This window comes from Oenanthe melanoleuca, chromosome 17 (genome assembly GCF_029582105.1).
Source record: "Oenanthe melanoleuca isolate GR-GAL-2019-014 chromosome 17, OMel1.0, whole genome shotgun sequence".
Lineage (NCBI taxonomy): Eukaryota > Metazoa > Chordata > Aves > Passeriformes > Muscicapidae > Oenanthe > Oenanthe melanoleuca.
In genome coordinates, this window is record NC_079350.1 from 6,281,680 (window position 1) to 6,306,915 (window position 25,236).

Below are 25,236 nucleotides of genomic sequence, written 5' to 3' on the forward strand. Positions count from 1 at the left end.
CTGATGCCCAGGAAGTTCCACCTAAACACAAACAAAAACTTCTTTACTGTGCAGTGACCATGCACTGGAACAGAGTGTCCAGAGAGGGCATGGAGTCCACAGGGAGGTTGGACCAGATGACCCACTTTATTCCCTTCCAACCTGAACCATTCTGTGATTCTGTGACACCACACAGCCCTCCTCAGAAGGGCTGTCACTGGACCCCATGGGTTATGGGGCCAGGTTCAGCATGGCGGTTCCCCCCACCAGCCCTTCCCACGCTCTGTTTCCCTGGGGGGGGGCTCCTTTAAAGGACACCCACAGGACAGGGGGTCCCCTTGAGGAACAGGATAAAAGTTTATTGTATGTAAGAACCAAACCCATGAAATATGTACATGTATTTACATGACAAAATGAATAAGCCTAATTATTTACAACAAGGACCATCCTTCACAACTCTGTACATCAAGAAGTAATCATGAAAATATATTTACACACAGGATCCAGCAGCTGTGGGCAAGATGGAGATGGTAAAAAACAAAACCAAAGGGTGAGGTGAGGGACACCATGTAGTCATGGACCTCAGCAGGGCTGGGTATGGAGGCTGGTGCTGGCCTGCCCAGACACTGTTCCCACTCTTCAGAGTAGCAGTGTGGACCCCTTGCTTCTTGTGTCCTGAAGAGAGGTGGCTGGCAGGTTTCAGGCAGCTGCTTTTCCTCCTCTTTGTCTCACAACTGCCGACCTGTGCCTCAGTGCCTTTCTGGGCCATCTCTCCTCCTGATGCTGGGTGCCTGCTCTGTTCCCTTGCCCCACAGCCACTGGTGGGATGCAGGCTGGGAGCCGGGGGTCTCCGAGGGCCTAGGAGGGGTTTACAGCTCGCTGAAGCGCACTGCTGGCTCCAGCTTGTGGGACAGGGCAGTGAGGACCTTGTCGAACTTCTCATAGCGCTCAGCCTGGCTGCTCTCAGCCCCACGGCTGCCCCAGAGCAGTCGCAGCTGGAACTCGGTGCTGAAGACTTCCAGCAGCTCTGCTTTGCCCTGGAAACCTGCAAGAGGGAGAGTCAGTTCCTGGAATGGAGTCCCCTGCACCTGTGGGTGCTGCAGCTGCACACTGGGAATGTGGCAAAGGGAAAGGGACTCTGCTGTCCCTACTGCTTACCCTGCAGCTTCACCTCAGCATTAGTGTGGTAGAGCCCACCATGGTGAGCCACCAACCGTGCTGCCTCCAGGTGGGCCATGACCACCTCCACGCCATTGTCAGTGGCCTCCCAGGGCTCGGGGCTTTCCGTGAGAGCCTCGTCCCGCTCCAGGAGAGTCACAAGGGGTATGATGTGGGGAAAGGTGGTGTTGGTCAGCGGTGGCCCTTCTGTGGAGAGAGGCACTCTTAGGACCCCGCATGGCCCCATGACCCTGCGTCCCCCTCCCCATCTCCCTGTGCAGTGCTCATGTGGCCAAACGCTGCCATGACACCAGGCTGTCACTGTGCTCCCAGGAGAGGCTTTAAGGCTCAGCTGGACACAGCAGCTGCTATGTCTATTCGATCGCTGTGCCTGGGGCCACTGCCTTGTCCAACACCAGCTCCTCCCAGCGAGGGTTTCTGGCCGTGCTGGGAAGGGAAAGCTGATGGCCATGCTCAGGCTGTATTTCCCAGGGCTGCAATGAGGAGCAGGTTTGCAGACCACAGGGCACCAGGCATTAGAGACACATGGCTTTTCATCTTTCCAACTGGCTGCCAAACCTGTCCCTTGGTTTGGCACTCACTGCCATGCAAGCACGATGGTTTGCCTCAGCTGCTGGTTTTATTTAGTTATGAAATGCTTCCTTGGGAAGGAAAGGGCAAACAAGGCCAGATGGGTTCTGCTGAGTGCTGGGGCGGTTCAGCAGCCAGAGGGTGTCTGGCACTAGTGGGCGAGGGTCAGAGCTCTCAAACTCAAAATGAGGCCATGCCCAAACAAAAGTAGAAAGAGAAAGCAAGTGAGATAAAGGGAGTTGCTCCTGTTACCTTTCCCTTCATTCAGGCTCTTCAGGAATGGCTTAAGCTTCTTCTCATAGAGGATTGCACCCTCTGTGTGCCGCTGCCGCAGCACCATCCAGGTCTGCTCCAGCCGGGCAATCTGAAAGGAGATGGGGCAGGTAAAAGGTGCAGGGGGCAGCACAGCTTCCAGGCACCAGGCAGAACCTGACCAGCCTGACCCTGGAGCCATAGTCCCCAGCCTTGCACACACCAGTGCCGCTTGTTCCCAAAAACAGCCTCCTCCACCAGTGCTCATGGCCAGACATGCCACAGCTCTGGCACTGAGGATGGGCTTAGGATTCCCCCCCTGCCCGTGCCCCAGGACAGCAACTTTCCTGCGTCACAGTGGCCTTGAAGATGAGATGCAGGGAGGGGGCAGCCATTCCACCTCCTTTGTGCAGGCAGGAAGCAAGACTTCCCAGCTGGGCTCGATTTAAAATTGAATTTTAATCTCCTTTCATCTTCCAAAGGGAGCAGTGTGGCCCAGAGACGCTGCTGCCACAGCCTTGAGACTGATTTGTATTGTACTGGAGGGCAGATTCATTTCCTCCCAGGAACACAGCCCAGCACAAAACAAAAAACCCAACCACTGAAAAACAATTGGATCCTGGCGGGACTAGGCTGTCTGCTTTTTGGAGGGGATGACTCTTCCCTTCCCTGCCTGCATCCCAGCGGATGTGGCCCCATGCCTCCTACCCGGGGCATTTTCCCCTTTCACCCATCCCAGTGACTCTTGGAGCTGCAGGACACAGGGAGAGGGATGCATTTTGAGCAAGGGGCTGAGGCCAGGCCATGAGGACTAAAGGAGTGTCCCCGTACCTGTGTCATTTCCAGGGCGCCCATTACAGCTGCAAAACTGAACATGTTCCCCATGGTGCTCTTCAGCTCGGCAGCCAGCTGGATGGTTTTGTGGAGCAGGGCTGCCCGCTCCTCCGTGCTGCCTGTGCAGCCCAGGATGTCCACAGCGATCATGATGGACATGGTGTGAAACCTGCCAAGGGCAAGACACGGAGTGGGGTCAGCACAGGGAGGGGGGATGCTCTGGGGGCTTAGACAGGGTTCCTCCTCTCCCCTCCCCTGTTCCAGGCTGGGAACAGCCAGGGGAGCTGGAGCAGGCCAGGGCATCCCAGTGGGCTCATGTTGGCTGTGCTGTGCCGTACCGTTCCAGCAGGTCCAGGCGGAGCTGGTGGCCGTGGGGAAGGGTGAGCAGCTCCATGCCAGAGCTCACCCCCATGAGCCGCTGCATCTCTACTGTCACACCCAATATCCGGGCAACCTGGCAAGGAAGGTGAAAGCTGATTAGACCTTTAATTGAGGAGAGGCTGAAGTGTCCTCCAGCAGCCTCTTGCGCCAGCCCAGCCTCTGCCTGCCCTGGCTGATATACCAGGGCAGACCCCAGCAGATGCTCCAATGCTCAGGGGTTGCCTGATGTTTGGGGATGCACTGATCCCTGCCAACCCGGATCGACCGGAGGGAGCAGTGCCCATCCCTCCCTCCAGGCCCTGGCCATACCAGGCAGTCCACTTTGGTGATGTGTTTGGCCAGTGTCTTCACATCCACCTCTGCCAGCAGCTCTTTGACCTTCTTTAGCACAGTCATCTCCAGAGGTTTGTTATCCAGGGGGATGAGCAGGGACTGGAAGGCAGCAGGATTGAAGGAGGAGGTTGTTTCCATGGTGGGGGGCACAAAGCCCTTGAAGTCCAGCTCTGCTTTCAGCCTCTGCCCTGCCTCTGCTTCCCCAGAGCTGTTCTCCACAGTCCCTCTCTGTCCTTCCTCCACCTTTAGCCTCTCCACGTAGCTCTTTGTTGGTAGCTGCTTGGTGTCGTGGGCTGGCCGGTCCCTGCTGATGGGTGAGGAGGGGTGCAGCTGGCAGTAGTGCCCCGTGTCCGGGTCACTGTAGCTGTTCACGGAGGGAGAGGGGGAGGCACGGGCATAGCCATGGCAGGGGGTCGAATGGGAGCTGTGGGCAGGGTCTGGAAGAGGTTTGCTGCTGTTCCCGTGGCACAGTTGGGGTTCACTGGACCTTCTTATGACTGGAGAGGCTGGGGTGATTCCAGATGCTTGGCAGGCATGTGGCTTTAGTCGTGTGACTGTAGGGAGCAGAAGAGACATTTATCAAAGCCTGAAGATGCATACACACATAAGCAGTGCAGATGCAGCAGCCCAGGGACATGGGGCTCAGGGAAAGCCCCTCTGCCAAAACAGAACAACCTGGTCCCAGGACAGCTGCACAATGATGCAGCCGAGGACTGGCTGAGGTCCTGTCCCTAAGGTCACCCTCCTCAGGTCCCTGCATCACAGCAGTGCCAAGTCCAGGCTGATCCACACCCCCACTGTCCCCAGAAGGATGGAGGGGCAATGCCTACCTGTGCTGTAGGCGGGTGATGCTGGGTTCTCAGAGATGGGGGACATCGGGGAGTGCAGGTCTTGGATCTGGTCCACGCTGACAGCACAGTTGCGAATGATGTCTCTGTGGTGGGGCAGGGACACGCTGGGGAGGGGGGCAGAGGGCACAGGTTAGTCCCTTAAAGAAGGGCCCAGGCAAGCAAGAAGGGCTGGGATGAGAGTTTGCTGCCCCAACACCTCCCTTGGATCATCACCTCCTTCCACAAATACCCAGAACAAGCTCAGCTGGAGCAGTGGGTAGTTCCTGCAGCAACTGGGAGCAGAAGGGATCACTACCCACTGACCCCCATAAATCAGACAGACCTGCCTGCAGGGACCCTGGTCCTACAGAGGAGAGTGGAGCAATGCAACAGTATGCCACACCAAGCCAAGGTACTTGGGATGGAATGAGTTTGGTCCACTCCAGGGTGCTGTGAGGAAGTGAATCTAGCAAAGAAGTCACGGACAGTAGTTTTCTAGGGTTGTGCTGCAAAGTGGTATCTAACACTGTGTTACTCTATTTCTACCTGTGAGCTGTGTTGGGCTGGTTAGGTGAACTGTTGCTCTGACCCAAAGCTTAGAAGAGTTGGAAAGTGCCTAGAAATGGGACTTAGGAAGTTACGCAACAAGCAACAAGATGTTGGGCTGGTGGGGCAGCAAGTGGTGGCCTGATGCAAATACTGTTTGTCAATGGTGCTCCAGAAGATGCTGAGTGCAGGGAAGGTTGCAAGGAGTTATGGCAGGTAATTCACTGCCCTCCCTGCCATAGGTGAGGGCTGGGCTGCTGTGATGTGTTTGGTCTTGAGCACTGTACCTCAGCTGAGGGAGGAGGATGGGACAGTGGTGATGATAAGGGATTTGGGGAAAATGTGAGTGATGAGGAAAGACTGATGGATCTGGGCTCTTCTGGAAACACATATGCTCTTCTGGAAGTCTGAGTGTTTTCCTTTTCCCAGACATAACAGTTGGTTGCCTGTTTTCTGCTGGTGCATTCTCACCCTGCCCTTGGGCTCAGAAGGTCAGGGTTGTGAGAAAGCAGCTTGGCTTAACAACAGGCTGTGTCCTGCTGGAGGCAGGGCTAGATGGGTCTGCCCTTGGCTGCTGCATGTGAGGATATGTGTGTGGCCCTGCCTTCCCTGCAGGGCTCTGGGCAGCCTGGGACTGCCAAAAACGAGCCATACAAAGGAAGTCTCCTCCTCCACCTCTGGAGAAGCCCAGCTGGCCAAGGTTAATGCGAACAGCTCAGCTTTGTGAAGGCTGTGATCTAGGATCTGTGCAGACTCCATCAGCACAGACACATCAGTCTCCTCCTGACCATCAGGCTTTCAGCTCTGCTTGGTAACTCCTTGAAAATGCTGAATGGAAAGGGCTCTGAAACTAAAAGGGCCATTCAAAACCAAACAACAAATGCTGCCTTGGTGTCTGGGACTGACTCTCCTCTCATGTTTGCCTGGGAAAGCTCAGCTCCATGGCTCTAACAAGCCCTGACGTGCTGGTAATCCTGGACTGGGTGATTGTAAAACACTCTCTGGCTTCTGGCCTGTGATGCTAAAGTCATGTCTGCTCACTGGGCGTCTGCTGTGGTAGCTCAGCATGGCTGGCAGCCAGCCTGGGAGAAAACCCCAGTTCCAGCTGAGTACTGGTTCTTCTCCCCATGCCTCTGCTGGTCTCTCTCTTCCATCCCTGACCCTCAACCTCTCCCCTGCACCCAGAGATTGAGCATGCCCTGCCTCATTCCTGAGGCTGATCCTCTGCTTAGCTGAGCTGGGATGAGACTGCACACTCACCTGGTCGGGCACCCCTCAGCCCTGGTGATCTTGTCTGCGGTCAGGCCGTCTGTCATGGTGATGCTCCTCCTCTTGATGTGCCCCCCTTTCTGGGAGGAGGGGCTGTGGGGTCCCCCATGTTTCCCGTTGGCCAGCCCGTAGCTGGCTTCCAGGTACCGCAGGGGGAAGGTGCGGTTGATGGGGCAGTAGATGATGGCCCCGCTCTGCTCTGAGACGGCCTTGCGGTTGCCCACGTAGAAGCGGACGAGGGCAGGCACGTTATCAAAGCTCTCTTGTTCGAAGAGGTACTGGACGTGGGTATGGCCATCGCTGGACTTGACCGTCACCTTGTTGATCTTGAAGTGCAGCGGCTCGTTGCGCCAGCGGCACGTCAGCACGTAGTCACCCAGGCTGGTGAGCGAGTCACGGATGAGGAAGTCGCCATTCCTCTGCACGAGGCTCTCGGACACCTGCCAGGGGGACAGGGCACAGCTGAGCCACAGCCACGCTGGATGGACCACAGGGCATGAGTGGGTGCTCTGCCAGGGTGTTATCTGATGCACTGCTTGTTCACCTTGCCCCCAGCTCTGAGCCACAAGAGGGCATTTGCTGTGGCAAAATCAGGCAGCTCAGAGCTAATGAAACCCGTGACCAGATATTTCCCAGGAGGACAGGCTGGCAGTTCTGTGTGGCCTCAGAGTGTTCTCCCACAACATTCCAAGTCAAAGGTGCCCCGAGCCACCCGCCCTCCCCGTCTCACCTCCCGGGGGATGCGGCCGTGGTACCAAGCATGGCTGCGCAGGTCAGTGCTGCTCAGTTTCAGCTCCTCTTCCAGCTCCTTGTGAAGCTTTTCTGGTGATGAGTCGAGGATGTATTTCTCCTTGGAGAACTGTACAGGAGAAGAGAGAGTGTCAGGCAATGCAACAGTGCAGGGACTGGAGAGGAAAGGGCTGGCAGGATCCCCATGTGGGGACTGTGGCACCTGCCAGGAGCACAACTGTCCCCACGGGCCAAGTAACTCAGCTGTGTGAGGATTACTGCTTGTGGCTAAGGATGTGGTAATGTGCCTGCTGATGGCCAGGTCCTGTCACCAGGAGCACTTGGAGGATGGCATGTCCCTATCGTGCCTGGCCACCCTGTGCCTGGTGTGCTGCTTCTCTGCCCCAGCTAAGAGCTGAGTGTGGTTGGGCAGGAGAAAACGCTTTAAACATCTCTGGGGCTGAACTGCCATGAGAAGCACTCTTTCAGGACGAAACCTGCATTATTGCTTTTCCTTTAAACATCTACTACAGTTCCCCTTTCAAAGGGTTAACTGTGCTTAGCTTGATGGCAGCATAAATAGTAATGATAAATGTAAAGGGAACCTTCTGCATCGAAATTAGCTTTTAGAAATTAGCTTTCACCAGCACTGGTGCACCTGAGCCTGGAGGATGCAATCTGCCCCCTCCTTTCCCCTGGAGAGATAAGGGATGATGGCTTCATGTGTCTGTTGGTTGGAGCCTGCCTGCCTCCCTCCCCGCCTGCTGCTGGGCCAGTATTCCCAGAGGGCAGCTGCTGGCCTGGTGGAACCAGTGGATGTTTGGGGATGTGTGCACAGGTTTGGGGTTCCTGTGTGCTTCAGATGAGGCCAGTTCTGGTTGACACAATAGATTTGAGGTGATCCTGCTGTGGTACCAACACAGCTGCGGGATGGAGCAGGGCCTGGGAGCCAAGACTCCTGGGTTCCCTCTATATCCCAGATATGTGGTGTCCTGAGAGGGAGATATGTGTGCCACTGCTATGGGCTAAGAACTTGGATGGGGCTACTGGGGTGCCCTGTTCCTCTGCTCCCGTGAGAGCAGAGGTGGCTAGGTGGCCTGGCTCACTTCTGGTGGCAGTGCCAGCTGTAAGGAGGCAGCAAGGGCTGGCCCAGGTCCCTGGTGCCTGTTGGGGCAGGATCCTGGTATTGTCTCACAGGACAGGTATGGGCTTGAAGCTCTGCTGACACTGCTCTGGCACTGCCAGAGGAACAGGCTGGCACTCATGGCTGGCCTTGTGTGGCAGCTGGTTCCCCAGAGCATAGCGGGCTGCAGCCCCCTGCCAACACCTCAGGGATTTGCCTTGGAGCTGGCCTCTTTGCTCGGTGCCTCATCCTCTGTGTCCTGTATTGATTCCCTCTGCTCCTCTACGGGTTGTGAGCAAGGGGAAGTCAGAGCACTGTGCTGCTCTCCTGCCTTGTACCCACTGCTCTTGTGGTGTTCTTCAGCCCCTGACCCCAGGCCTCTCCTTCCCCTGGGAAGATATTCCATCCCTAATGGTAGCTGCATTCATTTACCAAACCAGGCAGAGACCCTGTCCTGGGGACCCTGTTCCAGCCTGGGGAGATGGAAGGATGCAGTGGCAAAGGGCCGGTGCACTGGACTGTGCTCTCCAGGGCTTGCCCTCATCAGCCTGGACCTGTCTTTATTCCGCCCTTCCCAGCTCCTGTCAAATCAAAGGTGGTGGGAGAATGGAAGCAGCCTATGAAAACAGTGTGGATTGAACTCTGACTTGCTCATCCAACCGTGTTTATTCTCCCTGTGAGAGGGTCCTGTTAACTGGAGCTGCAGGGATGTGTGGATTGTCCCCCCCAACCAAAGGCTGCAGAGAGCTGAGCACTTGCTGCTGCTCTGGGCCCTCCTGGAGACAAAAGCCACCCGGTGCTGCTGAGCCCGATTAAAAATAAATGGTGGCTGGCGGATGCTGCAGGGGTCCGGCTGCTCCTGGGGGGCCCAGGCCGAGCAGATGCTGTTTCCATGGTGACAAATCCATCACTACGGAGCAGACCTGGCCTAGCTGAGGGGTGGTGGGGGAACCCTGACAGCAGCACCCTCTCTGTGACAGGGCTCCCCCAAACTCTGGGGTATCAAGGGACCCCCAGGAACCTCTGCTTTTTGTGCAAGTGAAAGCCATCAGAGCTGAGCTGGGAGCAGTTTGGATTACAGCTCTCCCCCTACCACCCCTGGAGCAGGGATTAGTGCCTGTTCTGCTCATCATTGTACATCTGGGTTTTCCTCCAAATCCTCCCCATGCAAATGTGCAGGGTAACAAAAACACAAGCCCAGCTGAGCAGTGCCCGGTGTCTCCAAGCCCAGATTTGGGCAGCAGCTGGCTGGCATCCATGCCAGGAGCCATGAGCTAAGCTAGCAGGAGAGAACAGAAGGTTTGGGAGAGGTAAGGAAGGTTTTGCATCTTGCAGATGGGGGAGGGAGCCCAGCTCCCTGTGCAGAGGGTGTCAGGAGCCACCTTCTCCAGCCATGTGGAGGGCACTGCCCCTGCCTGGGCAGTGAAATCCCACCCGATCTTCATGGCCACCAAGAAGCCATTGCTTGGAGTGACTGTCAGGCTATACTGGCTGGGGAGGCAGCATGAGATCATGGAGAGCCCTTTTCCTTGGTGTGATGTAACTGAGACTAGTCCTTGCTGTGAGTCTCACACTACTCCCACATGCTGCCAAATTCACCAGGCTGCTCCCCTTCTGTGTGGGAACTGGGCTCCCCAGGAGCCCTGGGTGCAAAGACCCCTATGCTGAGGAGGGCCGTGTTTCCCCTGGTTTCAAAGACCCCCGTGCTGAGGAAGGCCGTGTTTCCCCTGGTTTCAAGGACCCCCGTGCTGAGGAGGGCCATGTTTCCCCTGGCTGCAAAGACCCCCGTTCTGAGGAGGGCCGTGTTTCCCCTGGTTTCAGAGACCCCCGTGCTGAGGAGGGCCGTGTTTCCCCTGGTTTCAAAGACCCCTGTGCTGAGGAGGGCCATGTTCCCCTGGTTTCAAGGACCCCCGTGCTGAGGAAGGCCGTGTTTCCCCTGGTTTCAGAGACCCCTGTGCTGAGGAAGGCCGTGTTTCCCCTGGTTTCAGAGACCCCTGTGCTGAGGGGGGCCGTGTTTCCGTGAGCAGCGCTCATTTCCCGCTCTCTCGGGAGCGTGTCTCGGAGGAGCCCAGCCGGGCGCTGCCAGCTGGCAGGCGCCGCGGCGCTGGCAGGGCCTGGCGTGGCACGGCCTGGCGAGGCGGCGCGGGCCGGCCGGGCGCTGCCAGCAGCGGATGTCAGAGCGCCGCGCTCAAAAGGCGCCGCTTGGCGCTCCCGGCCGTGCCAAGGGAACGTCTCAAGATGCACGGCCCCGTGTGAGATACTAGTGGGGTGGGTGTGGGGAAAAGCCTGACTCCCATCAGCATCTGGCTGCAGTGCATAGTGCTGGGCTCCAGCATGAAGAACCCCAAGGCATCTTCCAGCTGAGCAGGAAGAAATGGGGATTAGAGCAGTTCTCCAAACCAGCCACACCAGACAAACCAGCTCAAAATCTGCCAGAGATGATGCCAAGCTTTGCTTGAGGAATCCCAACCAGCAGCCAAGCTGGCTCGGCTGAAGAGAGTGCCCTGATGGGCTGTTTCACAGTCCTGGGGCTGGGGAATCCTCTGGAACAGCCATGCAATGGGGCAGCTGCCATGAGAAGGCAATTCCTGAGGCTCTCCATCCCTGCCTGCTTCCCTGACTCTCTGTGCTGCTTTCTTGATGGAGGAACTGCTTCCCAGCTGAATGGCAAGGACTGGAACTGGTAGTGAAAGGGCAAGAGCTGCAGGGATGGAGAGTGCTGATTCCTGTGATGTGTATAAAACAGCAGCTGTCACTCTGCATGCTCTAAGGAGAGCCTCAAAGGCTGGCATTTGGCTTTCTATCCTTGCAGAGGTAATCTTATGAAACCAGAGTGATTTCCATTCTGCTTTCCTGCTCTCCCCTCCCAGTGTGGAGGAGTTGCAGATGAGGATGAAGTCAGCTTGGAGAGCAAGGTGTACTCACACCCCACCCTGCTGATAACATCTGACTAACCCCAAGGCACCAAGCACATCTGTTCTCCCTCCTGCTCATGCTGCCTACCTGTGCTGGGACCTCGTTAGGGGAATCCCAGCCCCTTCTGGAGTTCTCCACCCCTGCTCTGGCTGCTGAAGCAGCTCTGGGGCCTGGGAAGCAGAACTGTAAGGAAATGGAGTAACATGCCATTGGGAACAGGTGTCTGGGAAAATCCACAGTCTTGTATGAGGGGTCTTCTCTGCTTCCTCCACACCTGGCAATGTGCTACTTCAGTGATGTATTTTGGAGCAAACATCCTCGCTGAGCACCACGGCAAACCATGAACCATTCTCCCTGCCTGATGCAGGACTGCTGCACTTACCAGTCCAGGCACCACCCAAAAATGGTTACTCCACCCTGCATGATCACAAGAAAATCCCACCACAAACAATCTCCAGGTTGTTATGGGCTTGCTCTCAGTTTGCATGATCTGCTGTGAGCCAGTCTGTCCTGCTGATCTTGATATCCAAATGGAAATCACTTGTTCCTCTGTCCTCTCTTGCAATGAGTCTAGGAACCTAAATGGCCTCTGAGAAGGCACAAGCCTATCTGCCCACCCCATAGGTGATTGAAGGCATCTCTCGGTTATGTTACATCTCCATTACTCCCCACTGAAGGCAGATCTTGGCTCAAGATCTTTGTTCTGGAGTTCAAAGCCCTCCCAGGACTAGTCCTGGTTACCCTCATCTCCTCTCCCCTTGCCCATGTTCCTTTGTGGCAGCTCTGGAGCAATTCTGTCTCACTGGCAGGGGTGGGGTGCAGCTGGGGTTGATGGCCAGGAACATCTGGGTGCTCTAAGGTGGGACAAGCACCCCAGGTTGTGTGGCGGGGTGGCGGAGTATGCTGCTACTGCTACCCCAGGGGAGCAGGTCTCCAATGCAGTGATGATGTGTGTGTATACACACATTTCCATCCATCTATATATTACTTATCTCACTCCAAGACGGCAGCAGCGGCTGCTGCTGCATCCCTTTTCGGAGCTGCTATTGGCCAGAAATGATGTCAGTGCTTCCCAGGCTGGGTGCACCGCCATTGGCGGTGAGCAGGGATGCGGCTGTCAGCTGGAAGTGCTCCAGTCATTCATGGGGACTTCAGTGTGTGTTTGCTGGGCACGCTTGGACACAAATAGATGGTGAAAGATCTGGCAGAGCCAGGTGAGCACTTAGGGCTTCACTTTTAACTCTTTCTGGGGTTGGGATGGAGTGCCCTTCATCCCTTCTCACATCCCCACGAGAGCCAGATGCTCACCTGTCCCTCCCTTGTTCTGGCAGCAGCTGGCTGAAAGCACCCGCTCACCCCCTGCAATGTGCAGCCCAAGGGCATGTCCCCATGTCGCTCAGTGGCCTTTGACAACTGGAAAAAGCTCTGCAGCTTTTCCCTCTTCACCCCCACCAGCAATCAAAATCCCTGGCTTTGCGCTGAGATCAGCTGCAATCATGACAAGACTTGAAATGCTGCTTCTGGGCTCCGTCTTACCCAGAATAATCTCTAAAGCTCGGCACCTACCTCGCTCAGCAGGAGTACTGAATAAGACTGCCAGCTCTCTTGGCTGCCGGCTCCCTTCTAACTTGCAGTATACTGGAGCTCGTGCTTCAGACCCGAGTCTGCTTGGCTCCTGCAGTCCTAGACACCTTTGCTCTCGAACTCAGTAAATGAGGGAACCAATTCCCAGCACCATTCCCCCCTTGTCCGAATGCTAGAGTCCAAAAATAGGACAACGAGACTCATGCCCAGACAGTGGCAGTGCTGGAAGCACCACAGGACAGGTGACAGATGGATCCCAGCTTTCTCCCACCACTCAGACCTGTGCAGTGCATCACAGAGATGGACACCCGGACCAAGAAGCTGCGTGTTCATCTGGGCTCCATCTCCCTCCTGTTCCCAGTGATGCTCCGGGCACATGCCACCTTTTGAGGGATGCTAAACGCTCCCCTTCATTGAGGTCTGCTCAGGTGAGAGCTTCCTGCAGAGACTTTTCTGCCTGTCAAAGCGCCGGTCTGGTGGGATGTGGTGCCTTTGATGGGTGTCCCTGGCTGCAGGGGGGGACCCAGCTCTGCCCCCGACCCGGCGCTCGGCTCACCCCGCGCTCGCTGCCGCCCCGGCGCGCTGCCCGCACCAGCTCCGTGTGCGCGGGGGCACCGCAGGACTCCTCGGGGATGCTCCCGCTGCACCCGGGGGTCCAAACAGCCCCCGGCGGGTGCGTGTCCGGGGGTGCCCCGCACGCTTCCCCTCCCGCCGCCTTCCCCACGCGTGCGGCTGCCCGCCGAGCGCAGGGCAGCCGGCGCGGTCCCAGCGCCGCCCCCGCTCACCTGCACCTGCATGAAGGAGCCGCGGTAGAAGCAGCAGGCGGCCGCGGACAGGGCGCTCCACAGGCTGCAGCGCTCGGTCATGGCGCGGCGCGCCCGGCGGGGGCTGCCCCGACCCGGGCTGCACCGCCGCTGCCTCCGCCGCCGCCGGGCTTCAATTTCAGCCGCTTCCCCGATTACCTCATCCCTTGTCGGCGGCGAGGGGCGGGCACGGTGCGGCAGCTCCGCCCCGGCCCGCCCCTGGGGCCGCCCCGGCTCCGGGGAACCGGGGAACCGGGGACGCGGCAGCCCGGGGGGAAGCGGTACCCCGGCTGTGTGCGCCCTGCGGGGGAACCGGGAACCGGCTCCTCCGAGGGGAACACACGCTCCCGTGCCACAAAGGGAACCAGCAGCCCTGAGGGGATCGGGCGCCCCGGCTGCCTGTGCTCTGAGGGGAACTGGGAACAAGCTCCTCCGAGAGGAACCGGCACTCCCATGTCGTAAAGGGAACAGGCATCCCTGAGGGGATCAGGCATCCCTGAAGGGAACCGGCAATCCTGTATTGCAAAGGGAAGCAGCATCCTTCAGGGCATCAGGCACCCCGGCTGCCCGTGCATTGAAGAGAACCGGCACCTCTGAGAGCATCGAGCATCCCTGAAGGGAACCGGCAGCCCAGTGCCCGTGCCCGGAGTGGGACTGGTTCCTCTGTGACTCAGCTCCTCAGAGGGGAACAGACACCCCTGGGGAGAACCAGCACCACCAGCTGCCGGTGCTCTGAGAGAAACTGGCTCCTCTGATGGGATCAGACACCCTGAGGGGACCCAGCACCCCTTTTCTCCCCATTCCAAATCTGCCTGCTCCTCCCCAGTGATGCCCATGGGTCAGGGGCAGCCTCATCCCCTCCTGCCCATCCTGTCTTCCTTCACCCCCACGTGGTGATACCTTTCTGGGGGACGCACCAGTGCCCACCTCACATGGCTGGGAGCCGGCTGCCTGTTTCCTGTGTAGGCTGTCTCTGACTTGTGTTTAATTAAGGCTCTGCTTCAGTTTAATTAAGGCCACAGTATCACGTATGGGATGTGCAAAGCAGCACTGATGACTCAAAGCATTGCTCCAGCCCTGACTCTTGAATAAATGCCCCAAAACCCTGCCTGAACCAACTGCCAGCAGCTGCTCTGTGCTGGAGACAGGCTCCCCCAGCCGTGGTAGTGACAAGGACCAACACCTGGCTGTTCTCCCTCCACATCTGTCCTGCACTGCATGGCCTGGATTTGGCTGCACTTCGGTAGCTGGGGGTTCACCCTCCCATCTGCAAAGTACGTCCTGGCCCAAGGAGCCCCACGCCTCCCAGGCAACGCTGTGACCTCGGAGAGGTATTCCTGCTGCCACCGACCACAGAACCCTGCAGCCTTCCTGCTAATTAATTCAAACGAGCCCCTCATATTACGAGGCAAGGAGACAGCATCCAAGGCTGATGAGATACAGGTCCCTGCTTGAGCAGGCAGCTCTTCTGTGTAGAACAAAGAGCTCAGAGGCGCTGGCCGGGCTCTTGCTCTGCCCCTGGTTTTGCAGGGGAGAGAGGAGACAGGAGGGCAGACAGCTGAACAGCAGGACAGGGCTGAGGCATGGCAGAACTGGTGGCAGCACACAGCCTGCAGGCAGGGAACATGAGGCAGCAGGTCCCACGGGTCCCATGGGTGTCTGCAGCCCCACCAGCTTGGGCAGGGAGCATGGACTCTCCTCCTCGCCTCCTGCCTGGGGCTGAGGGACAGAGCAGATGGCACTGTGCAGGGACATGCTGCTCCAAAAAGATGCGATGGTGAATCATCCTCCTGCCAGGGCTTCTCCCCTGTGATGGGCTCCATGGCATCCTACTGAGGCTTTCACCAACAAGTGACTGGGAGCCTCACAGGGTGCTGCAGGGTGAAGTCCTCCAGCTGTGACTGCCCCTCCTCACAGAGAAGCTGAAAATCCCTGACTGAGCTCTCATAGGACGTGTGACAGCTTTACTGGTTGCTGCTCTCCCAAAGGATAATGTCTTTCTGCAGCTCCTTCACCTGCACAAAGGTCAAAGCTGGGGTGGCTGGGATGTTGAAACAGAGAGCTGGGTGTGCAGATCCCCAGGCAGCTTAGAAATACCTACCCTTAGGCTATTATTAAAGCACATTAATTACCAAGTGCTTATTGATCCTGGCTTTCCAACCCTCTCTAGCTCCCGGTTGCACATCTAATCAGGCCAGGCTTGGTGATAGGAGCACCAGCCCTGGCTGTTTTGCAGCTGAATCTCAAGGGCTGATGTTTGGCAGATCCTAGGTGCACACTTGGACACACCTGCCTGTCAGCCTTTGCTCATGAGGGCTTTGCAATACATCTTCTCCCTCTTCCTGACTCTCTCCTACACTGGCTCCTTTCTTCCTGTCTTTCCTTTGCTCACCCCTCACCAGTGTTTCCCCTCTGCTTGTTTCCTTCCCAGCTACACTGAACAGTGACAGATCCCATCCCCATCCTCCCCAGCTCCAAAGGCAGGCACAGCAGCCTCTTTCCCATCCTAAACCCTTCAGGACCTGGGGCTGAACACTGCTGGGTGCTGAGCACCCTGCAGCTGCACGGGCTTCCAGCCAGGCACAGCGCCTGCAATCAGCTGGAGTGTCCCTGTCATCCCGGTCACTCACACTCCAGATAATTACTAATTTGACTAAAATAGCTGCTGTCACTGTAGCCATCAGTTGCTTCTCTGACCAAAGGAAAGTGGTGAATAAATCACAGCCCATAGCCTCTTTCTGGACACCATAGGGATGGATGAGAAATAAAGGCCAGATAGCTCAGGTCTGGGATCTGACTGGATGGTAGGGAATTCTCCTGGCTCACCAAAAAGTGATTGATCCCAAAGGCAGAGCCATATCCATTGCTCTCCATCTGTATTGTTTCAGTCTGTTAAATCATGAACTATAAGATTGTCCATCTCTGAGTGCACACACTGACAGTGCCAGGGAAAACACCCCAAACTATTCTGTTCCTCTCCTTGCCCTCACAGGACTTGCCTGTGCGAGCAGGAGTGTCTCTGCACATCTTGAGGTCCCCATACCAGGGCCCTTCCCTGCAGAGGCCAGTGTATTGGCTTTGCAGGGGAAAATGAACTACATCACAGCCAGACCCAATACGCCCAGTCAGAGCTTTGTTGTCCTGGCACACATCCCACTTCCAGCCCTGTGAACTCCCATTCTGCCAGTCCCACATGGCTTAAGGGCGCAGAGAGGAGAACATCCCACCCGCAGGATCACTCTGCTGCACGTCAAAATCCTCATCTGACCCCAGTGCCCAGAGGCTGCCAGTTGCCAGACTCGGCATGTGGGGTCCTCATTAGCCCCAGGGATGGACGTGCAGGGAGGTGACCCCTGCTGGAAGCAGCAGATGAGCTCAGGGTCCACCCAGCTCTCTCCCAAGCTTTTCAGTTGGTGCTGCCACAGGAGGTTCCCACATTTCCATGTCTGGCTACGGCCACCACCAGGAGCCCCAAATCCAAAAGCTGAAGGTGCAGGGCTCTGTGCTAATTAGACCACCCAAGCTGGGCACCTCAAGTCACTTCTCAACAACCCCAGTGGCAGACTAGATAAGATCCCCACTGGGCAACTGGACTCAGGAAGCTCCAACTCTCCTTAAACAAGCACCCCAAAGGCCACGGCATGGCAGTGACCACCCTGTCACTTCAATGGGTTTCAGTGCTCTGTGCCCAAACCTCAGAGCACCCCTGCCACTGCTCCTCTGTGCCTGCCCGGCGCCCCATTGTGCCAGCAGCCTCCTGCAAAAGGGCCGCTCTCCTCCAGAGCCAGGCGCCTTACTAATGAATTTCTGGCCAGACATGAAGAGTCCTCAGGAATGTTAATAGTTTGCTGGAGGATAAGCAAAAGATTTGGAGAGATTTACACCAACTTTCATGTGACAGCCACGAAAGTGGCTCAAACCCTTCCGTTTCTTTACGTGGGGGCGGAGGGAGAAGGCTGCGTCTGTGGGCGTTCACAAGTATCTGGGAACATGAAATGCAAGCAGCTCCTGTGGGAACAGCATTGGGGCGACCACGTAGGGTTTGTGTCTCCTCTGTCTTGCCTGGCCTTGCCAGAAATACCTTCCAGGGCCAAAGAGAGAGCCCAGAGGGGAGGAGGGATGCAGAACTGAGCAGCCTGCTGGTGTAAGATCTGGACATTTCAGGGCCACCATCCCCTCTCTACCCCTGGCAGCCAGCTGGGACAGGATGTGATCAAGCTCTGTGTCTTACCTTCACGTATTCACTGCCAGACTCCAGGCCATCGTGGTGGCTAAAAGGAAGAGGAACAATAAAAATAGATAAGTAAAGGGCAGTAAGTTGTGACACTCAGGTTGAGGGCATTGGTGGCACAGCTGGGGGTCTGTGCCCCTTGTCTTGCCACAGTGCCAAGAGCATGGCCATGGTTTGGGAGGGGTTCCCAGGGCCCCAGCACTGTTCCTGCCTGCTCTGTTCCCACTCTCAGCACAGAGCTTATCCTCCCTAATGCGATCAGGGGAGAATAAGGCCTTTTTAGAGGATATCACCCCAAATCGGCTTGGGACCGTGTGAGCTGAGCCAGAGACACCCAGCAGCCAGGCTGGGGTCCCTGCAGGTCACAGTGCTGGGGGATACATGTCAAGCTGGGGGCCCCTGTTCCCTGGCAGAGCTGCATTCCCAGTAGGCAGCTGTTGGGACACACCATGCAGACAAGCATTTTTTACTTTATGACTGCGCGACCCTACAGAATCCAAACTCCCACCAAAGCCAGGCCTGAACTGTGATGAACTGTCCCAGACTGGAACTACTTTTCATGCTGGTATAAGTCCAGGTATGTGTCCATATAGAGGAGTCCCAGGGGAACAACAGAGAATTCAAAAGGAGAGAGTCTGTAACAGCCTGAGCTGGATGTGCTACCTTGAGGTCTCACCTTTCAGAATAAAATACAAAAATCCAGATGTCTTTAGCCAGAATCCAGAGCATGTTGCCTCCCCAGTGCCAAGCTTCAGTATGAACATCCTGCTGTTTGCAAAGGTTGCTAACCTGAGCACAGGGCAGCAGCAGGGGCTTGGGGATGGCAGGCTGCCACACCAGGACAGGCAGCTGAACTAAGGAATAACCAAATCTAAGGTCATCATAGACCTGGGATGTCCCTTCCCTGCCAGGAGCCACCTCGTCAGACACATACTGGGAACTGCTGAGGGTCCTGCACAAAACTTCTCCCCGAGACCCACTCTGGTAGCAGCCCTGGGGAGCCAAATTCCTCCTCCGTGGGCTCTCTCCAGTTGAAAGTAGTGCCTGGTGGCCTCCCCAAAGGGAAGCAGGGACAACAGAGGCAACCACTACCAGACATTTTTCCACTGGACAAGCCCCATGGTGCTACAGTGTGTTGTGACAAGGTCTACATGAGCCTCTCGTAGTGTCCAGCCCTCCAGAAGACAATTCCCACTTCTGGAACCCTTGGAAGTCTTCAAAAAATGTGTGGATGGGCGCCTTGTGCCTCAGTTTCCCTCTCTGTAGAGGTGCCTCCAGGGAGGTTTTGGCTGGCAGTGGTGCCAGAGGGGTCTGCAGGGAGTGTCAAGCCCCATGCACAGCATTTAAGGACATGGTTTAGTGCTGAACATAGCAGGGCTGGTTTGATGTTTGGACTCAATCTTAGTGGTATTTTCCAACCTTAGAGATTCTGTGACTCTCCAAGTCCACGTTGCAGAAACCACAACCTCTGGTGTCCAGCTTGAGAAGGGAAAAAAGGGCTGGAAATAAGTCCATATTTTTTGGAGGTGAAAAAAATAGCGGCGCATTCGGGAGTGGGGATGGATGCAGACTCCCCTGGGCAGCTGTGGGCTGCCTGCCCACCCCGGCACTGCCTCTCCAGCCTGCTTGCCCTTCACACACACGCTGCAGAGCTGCCTGGTGCTGCGAGAGCCGTGAGAAAAACCGGCAGGAGGACGGGGGGCCTCTGGGCAGGAAGCTGGGAGCATGGGAGCAGCTGGGCGACGCAGCGAGGGCCCAGGCAGGAGAGGCCCCAGTGCTGGGGAAGGGCAGCAGCTGGGACCGCAGCCCCCCTGGTTCTGCACATTCCTGGAGGAAACAGCATTTTTGGGGGCAGACAAGCGCCTGGGAGAAATTCCAGGGCTGCCTTTGGAGCGCGGCCGTGGCTGAGCTGCTGGGACCCAGAGCTACAGCAATGGTGTTGGGGAGTGGGGGGCTGGTGGGTGGCTGCTCCCTTCGGGCTCGGGAAGGCATCACCATGACTTGCAAATGTGCCAAGCTCCAGGCTGGCTGCTGGGAACAGTCAAGGAGGATCCTGTGGGTCCTGCCCGGGTTTGAATCCTAGGCTCTGCTTTCCTTGGGACACTGGTGCAGGCTGTACCCCAGGGGAGCCAAATTTGGGCACCTCCTAACTCAGTTTCCCCTCTGTAGAGCTGTCTCCAGGGAGGTTTTGGCTGGCAGAGGGGTCTGCAGGGAGTGGCAGGCAGTGCCTGCGGGAAGTGGCGTTTCCGTGCCTCACGCACGGCCGTGCACAGGGAAACCGAGTCACGTCCGCCCTGTGACCTGCCAGCGGTCACCTCCCGTTAGTCAGCGTGTCCCTGCTGCAGTCACAGCCACCGCCTTGCTCTGAGCAGCTCCACGGGCTGGGTGCCACTCCCTGTCCCACAGCAGCACAATTTCCCCGCTCACAGGCCTGATTCTGGGAAAGCCCTCCTGCCTACGAGCATCCCCAGCCCACCCTGCCGGGGAACTGTCCTTACCAAAAATACTCCTGGGGAATACTCCAGGTGGAAACGCCCCAGGGCCATATTTGTCCCCTTCCCACCCCCAAGGAACATGCTGCTGCCATGGCCTGGCAGGAACAGACTGTCCCCATCCCCAGGGATGTGCCTGCACGGGAGGAAGGGCTGGGGCGCAGCATTATCCCGGTCACACTTCCTCCCACCCGCCCCACAGCAGGGCCTGGCCTTGGGATGGCTCTGGCGGACACGGCTGCTCCTGGATCCAGGGGCTGTGCCAGGGACTCCGGGTTAGAGTGTGGAGGGGCAGAAATAACCCTGATGCTGAAATAAACCTGTGCTCTGGTCACTCTCGTGCCTCAGTTTCCCTGGCAAGGTTACACTCATCATCGGAGAAGCCCCACAGGATGCAAAAAAGCACTCGGCCCCCAATTTTTGGGAACCCATTCCCCAGATTCAAGACATCCACGTGACCCACCCATGTCCTGCTGCTGCTTGGCTCCCAGCCATGCTAGCCTGGGATCTAAGTCATTTCTGGGAGACAGAGGGTGAGGGACAGAGGGACAGACCCTCCTCGGGGACTCTCTGCCACTGCTGGGGCTCTGTGCCCACCGAAGGATGTGGCAGTGCCACCAGCCCCCCAAACCACCGAGCCCCTGGCCCCCTGAGCTGGCCGCAGCCCCTGGCGCCGGGTCTGCTGCGGTTCCAGCAGCTCTTTCCTTGAGGAAAACACCACCACGGGCTGGGGGCCTCGGCACACGAGCAACGGCTCGGCTCCGAAGTTTTGTGCCCGCCCCAAGCAAAGCCCCTTCCCAGCCTCTCCCTCCCCATCCCCTCCGCCGTGCCGGGGTGCGAGGAGTGGCCGGGGGGGCAGAACCCCTTACCTGCCCTGTCCCAGGGTGGGGAACCTCCTGCCCAGCGCTGTCATGGGCCCTGCGGGATGCAGCCTGCGCTCCGGGATGGGGAGAAGCTCTCCCGCGCTCTCCCGCCTTGCACTGAGCGTCGGGACTTCGGGGCGCGCAAGGCGGTGGCGGACCCTCCTCCTTCCCGTCCCAGCCCTCCTCCGGCCCACCCTTCGGGCCGGCAGGAATGTGTGGCCGGCACAGCCCGGCTCCCACCGCCGGCACGGGTTTCTCCTCCTTACCCCGCTCCCGGGACCACCCGGACCTCCCGTGTCGGGAAAAGGAGCCCCCGGCCCCGGGGCGGTGCAGGGGGAACAGGGACACCAGGGGCCACTTGAGTGCAGAGAGAGGAGAGTCAGGCCAGGGAAAGGGGGAGAAATGTTTTCGGCAGAAATTTGGAGTCGCTTTTGCCTGTGTCCCAAGTCCTGCAGACAGGGCTGGGGAAGCATTTGGCCCCTTATGCCCAAATGCCATGGGGCTGATAGATACAAATCCCTCTGGTTGATTCTGCGGTCCAAACCCTCCCCAAAAAAAAATCCATCCGTCATCTCAGAGGGCTGAACCTCCAAATTCCCGCAGAGGGGTCGATTGTGCCTGGAGTGGGGGCGTTTGTGCCCAGAGTGGGGGTTTACTGGCAGGTGATGAAATGGGGGCAGAGTGTCTGGTTTCAGGATTTACCCCTGTGCCATGGGAGAGGTGGAAAAGAGGAGAGTGAGAGGCGGAGGAGGCTGTAACAGTGCTGGTGAGAGCTCTCCGCAGCAGCACGTCCTGGTGCTGGAACGCAGCCGCCGCAGGACAAAGAGATGCCGGGGCAGAGCGGGGCTGCGAGATGTTTCCACCCCGTCCGGAAACAGGAGGGAGCAGAAATCCCACAGGAAACCTCGTTCCCATGGAGCCGCTGACCTGACCATGCTCCAGCTGTGCTGTCCCACCGGCCAGGTGCATCCCGCTGGCACTGTGGGCACGGAGGGACATTGCAGTGACCCTGGTTTGTCCCAGCCCCCTCCTCTTGCCCTGGAGGGCAAATTGGGGGTCTTAGCAGAAGGCAGAGCAAACCTCAAGGGTTATACCTGTCTGTGGAGATCTTGTCCGGATGTTTTTGTCCCTTTCCCAGCAGATCCCCATCAGTGGTCTCTGCTCCAGCTGCTGTGTCAGGGTTTGTGGTTGGGCTGGGGTTTGGAGCCAGGGTGGAGCTCAGTGCCTCTGTCCCAGGGCAGGAGATATTTCCCACAGGCTCCTGGTCTGTCCTGGCCATTGCTGCCTCCAGGGTGTCCCCAGGTTCAGCTTCTTCCTCCTCCTGCTCTGCTTGTCCAGCAGCCGAGGATGAGTCTGTGCCTGGGCCAGGAGTGCTGGATATCTCAGGGCATTTGAGGCTGGGGAGTGGGGCTGTCTGGGGGGTTTTGTTGCTGGGAGTCCCTTTCTCCCAGCAGTTCTGGCTACTCTTGTCCTTGCCCAGGCTCTTCCCTGCCTTGCCCAGATTCACCCTGGGCATGGTGCCCATGTGAGAGTACATGTTCGACGACTGGGCATAGGGGCCAGGGCTCTTGGGCATGGTGTTGAGATCATCCTGGGTGCTGTCAAAGGGCTCTCCCAGGAAGCCGTGGGGAGGTGGGAGATGTGACCCGAGAGTCTCAGGAGAGCTGGGGATCACAGAGACACGCCGGAAGGTGAAGGAGCGGGGGATGCTGCTCAGGCTCCCAAAGCCTTTGAACTTGAAAAACTCTGGCAAGGAGAAAGGAGTGATGAATGTGGGGTTACTGCTGGCACGGTGTGATGATGAGGGAACTCCCAGAACCCCTGGTCTTGGGTTGGGGTGGGCATGGGGCACTATGCAGCCTGTTGTCACCCTGTTACACCCACATCTGCAGTCCCAGCTTGGCACACATCCCTGTGGTCTGGGGTGTATATGAGGCATCTCTGCTGAGTACCCAGGAACTCTGCCCTGGTCCCTCAGGGAGCAGAAGTCTCCTGTGCCCTGGCAAATCTAGCAGCTGCATCTTCCCACCACAGCTGAGGGGTGGAGGAAACACCCAACCCTGGCGAGCAGACAACTCTAGAAATTATTTCTGCCTGCCTACTTCCTCCCGGGGACTCTGGGCAGGGCTGTGCCCATCCCCACAGCCTCAGGGCAGGCCTGCAGGATGCAAGAATGGGACACACAGCATCTCCCCAGGGAATGGGGGTCCTGGATGCACATGACCTGCCCACAAGTGCATGCCTCGCCAGCACGGGGAGCAGGAACCAGCCACGGGCGCTGCTGCGGCAGGAGATAACCTCCCCACTTCCTCGCCCGGCCCCTCGCCAGCTCCAGCTGCCACCTGCAAGTGCTGAGCATGAACATGTTTGCCAGAGAAATATTTATAACTTTGGCGGGCGGCTTTGCATTTCACACCTCAGCCCCAGCTCAGCTCAGTGCGTCGCTGCAGCACAGCCTTGGATGGTGCTGGTGCTGGTGCCAGTGTTGGTGTTGGTGTCAGCACTCAGGGTGAGCGAGCCTGTGGCTGCAGTGCTGATGAGCAGTGCTTCTCTGCCGGCCCCAAGTGCTGTGGGTGCCATCAGGGGTTTTGCAATATTGATGCTGCCCTGGGGCTCTGCAAAGCACAGCAGATTTGCTGGGGCAGGAAGCGACACAGTGCAGAGGTGCTGAGCAAGGACCCAAGTGTCTGGGGCTGCTGGGCCCTTGGATTCCCACTTCAGCTGCCATCCATGGGCTCTGCAGAGCATCCCTGCAGCTGCACAGGGTGAAGGAGCTGCATCCCAAAAGCCCCTCTGCAAGGCAGAAACCTTGAGGCCTGAGTGCAGTTAGAGGCAAAACTACTTTGTGCTAAACATCCCCTTGGAATCCAAGCATCTTCTGCTACCTGCTGCTCCTGGGACTGCTGTGAGGTGGGAAAGGCAGCACTGGGGATTTTCCCCATTTCTCCACCACTCCACCACAAAGGAAAATCTCAGCTGGGATGGGGCTGTGGGTTTGGCCAGCAGAGGGGTCCCAGGGGAGCAGAGGGCCTGGCCCCTGTCTGGCGCCGGCCCCGTGGCAGGAATGCAAGAGAGCAGAGCACAGCGCTGGGAATGGGGTGAAGGCCACTGCAGCCTCCCCCCGGGGCTCTGGGGGAAAGCCGAGGTCTGTGAGAAAGTGCAGAGCTCGCTCCCGGTGGGTATCAAGCACTTCCTCCCAGAAGAGCTGGTGGGAATCCATTCCCAGGCTCCCTCCCTGGCTCCTCTGTGTCACCCCCATCCCTGTGCTGCAGGAGCACCCTGGGGTGAGGGTCCTAGCCACCCCTAGCCCCCAGCACCAGCTTGTACCCCAGCCATGCAGGCTGAAGGGTGGGATTTAGGGAGTGAAGACCCCCAAACCCTGCTGTGCATCCCTCTGGTCACATCCCAGCTTCCAGCACAGGGCTGGGCTGCAGCAGACTGTCCCAGTCCCAGCACCCAGCTCCTGAGCCAGCACCCAGCCCTGTGGATGGAAACCCCCAAAATCCCTCACCCCGATGAGTTTCCTAATGAGAGCAAAGCCTATCATAGCTCCAGACATCCCTGGATGGGATGATGCCATCCATGGACAGGATGACCCAGGGTGCATGTGAGCACACACTCACACTAACTCTCACACATCCCCCTACCCACCGAGATGTCCAGGTGAGCACCCCATTGCCCACCCACCCTGTCCCGTGGCCACTTACTGAATTTCTTGAAGCCCCGTCGTTTCTGGCCCTCGGCCATGGCTTTGCTGGTCGGACGCCGTGGGGACCGAGAGGGACAAGTCTGTAACTGTGAAGCCCTTCCCTGCCCGCTCCTCCCTTCCTGCCCCCCCACAGCCACCCTGCAGTCACTCATCGCTCGCTCAGCGTTTCCTCCCCAGCGCTGTCATCTGCTCCCGGCCCCCTTGCTGTCCCTGCCCGCCCTCACACTGTCCCCACAGCTCCTGCAGTCCCCGTGGCTGCTTGCACCTGCCTGGCTGCTCAAGAGTCACCTCTGCACCCTGTTTTGGGGATGTCTGGCAGATGTGGACAACCAAAAACCTCTGTGTGCCAGCCCCATGAAAGAAGGTGCCAGGCCTAGAGGAGTGTGCCAGCCCTCTGGATGAGCTTGCCAGCTCTGTGGATGAGGCTCCAGCCCTGCAAACAGGACTCTGCCATGCACATCTGGTGCTCAGCCGCTGTGGGGTGAGAGCTGGATGGCACCACTGCCAGCAGGAGTGTCCCCCCCAGCCATTCCCCTGCCCTGGGGACATTGACGTGCTCCATAAGTGGCTCCATAGGTGGCCTGGCCCCACAGGGGTCCCGTGGCCGTGTTAT

At 57.9% G+C, this 25,236-nt stretch overlaps 2 protein-coding genes across 4 annotated transcripts in view; one reads left to right on the forward strand and one right to left on the reverse strand.

Moving 5' to 3' along the window:
- URM1 (ubiquitin related modifier 1) overlaps window positions 1–5,783 on the forward strand; it is a 58,533-nt gene extending 52,750 nt beyond the window's left edge. Inside the window, exon 6 of the mRNA XM_056504957.1 lies at window positions 5,770–5,783. The gene's annotated coding sequence lies outside the window, so the exon portion shown is untranslated. The remainder of the gene's footprint in view (window positions 1–5,769) is intronic.
- SH2D3C (SH2 domain containing 3C) lies at window positions 313–24,708 on the reverse strand. Of its 3 annotated transcripts, XM_056504937.1 has the most exons (12): window positions 24,622–24,708; window positions 22,009–22,660; window positions 17,560–17,599; window positions 6,904–7,032; window positions 6,165–6,613; window positions 4,359–4,483; window positions 3,505–4,082; window positions 3,153–3,268; window positions 2,812–2,983; window positions 1,981–2,092; window positions 1,138–1,344; window positions 313–1,024 (listed from the first exon to the last, which is right to left on the reverse strand). In XM_056504937.1, the coding sequence occupies exons 1-12, from the start codon at window positions 24,659–24,661 to the stop codon at window positions 849–851; spliced, it is 2,796 nt and encodes a 931-aa protein (XP_056360912.1). In that variant the 5' UTR covers window positions 24,662–24,708; the 3' UTR covers window positions 313–848. The 3 variants fall into 3 exon arrangements, with proteins under 3 accessions (XP_056360912.1, XP_056360913.1, XP_056360914.1); XM_056504938.1 differs by lacking the exons at window positions 22,009–22,660; window positions 24,622–24,708 and adding an exon at window positions 20,921–21,167; XM_056504939.1 differs by lacking the exons at window positions 17,560–17,599; window positions 22,009–22,660; window positions 24,622–24,708 and adding an exon at window positions 13,311–13,508.
- Window positions 24,709–25,236: the final 528 nt, after the last annotated feature.

Bases quoted from the DNA above. Each gene is read 5' to 3' on its own strand.
- SH2D3C (XM_056504937.1), bottom strand. From the start codon at position 24,661: ATGGCCGAGGGCCAGAAACGACGGGGCTTCAAGAAATTCA. The intron at 6,614-6,903 runs GTGAGACGGGGA...TCCCCCTGGCAG, and splicing joins ACGGCCGCATCCCCCGGGAG to GTGTCCGAGAGCCTCGTGCA. The intron at 1,025-1,137 runs GTAAGCAGTAGG...TCCCTCTTGCAG, and splicing joins TGCTGAGGTGAAGCTGCAGG to GTTTCCAGGGCAAAGCAGAG.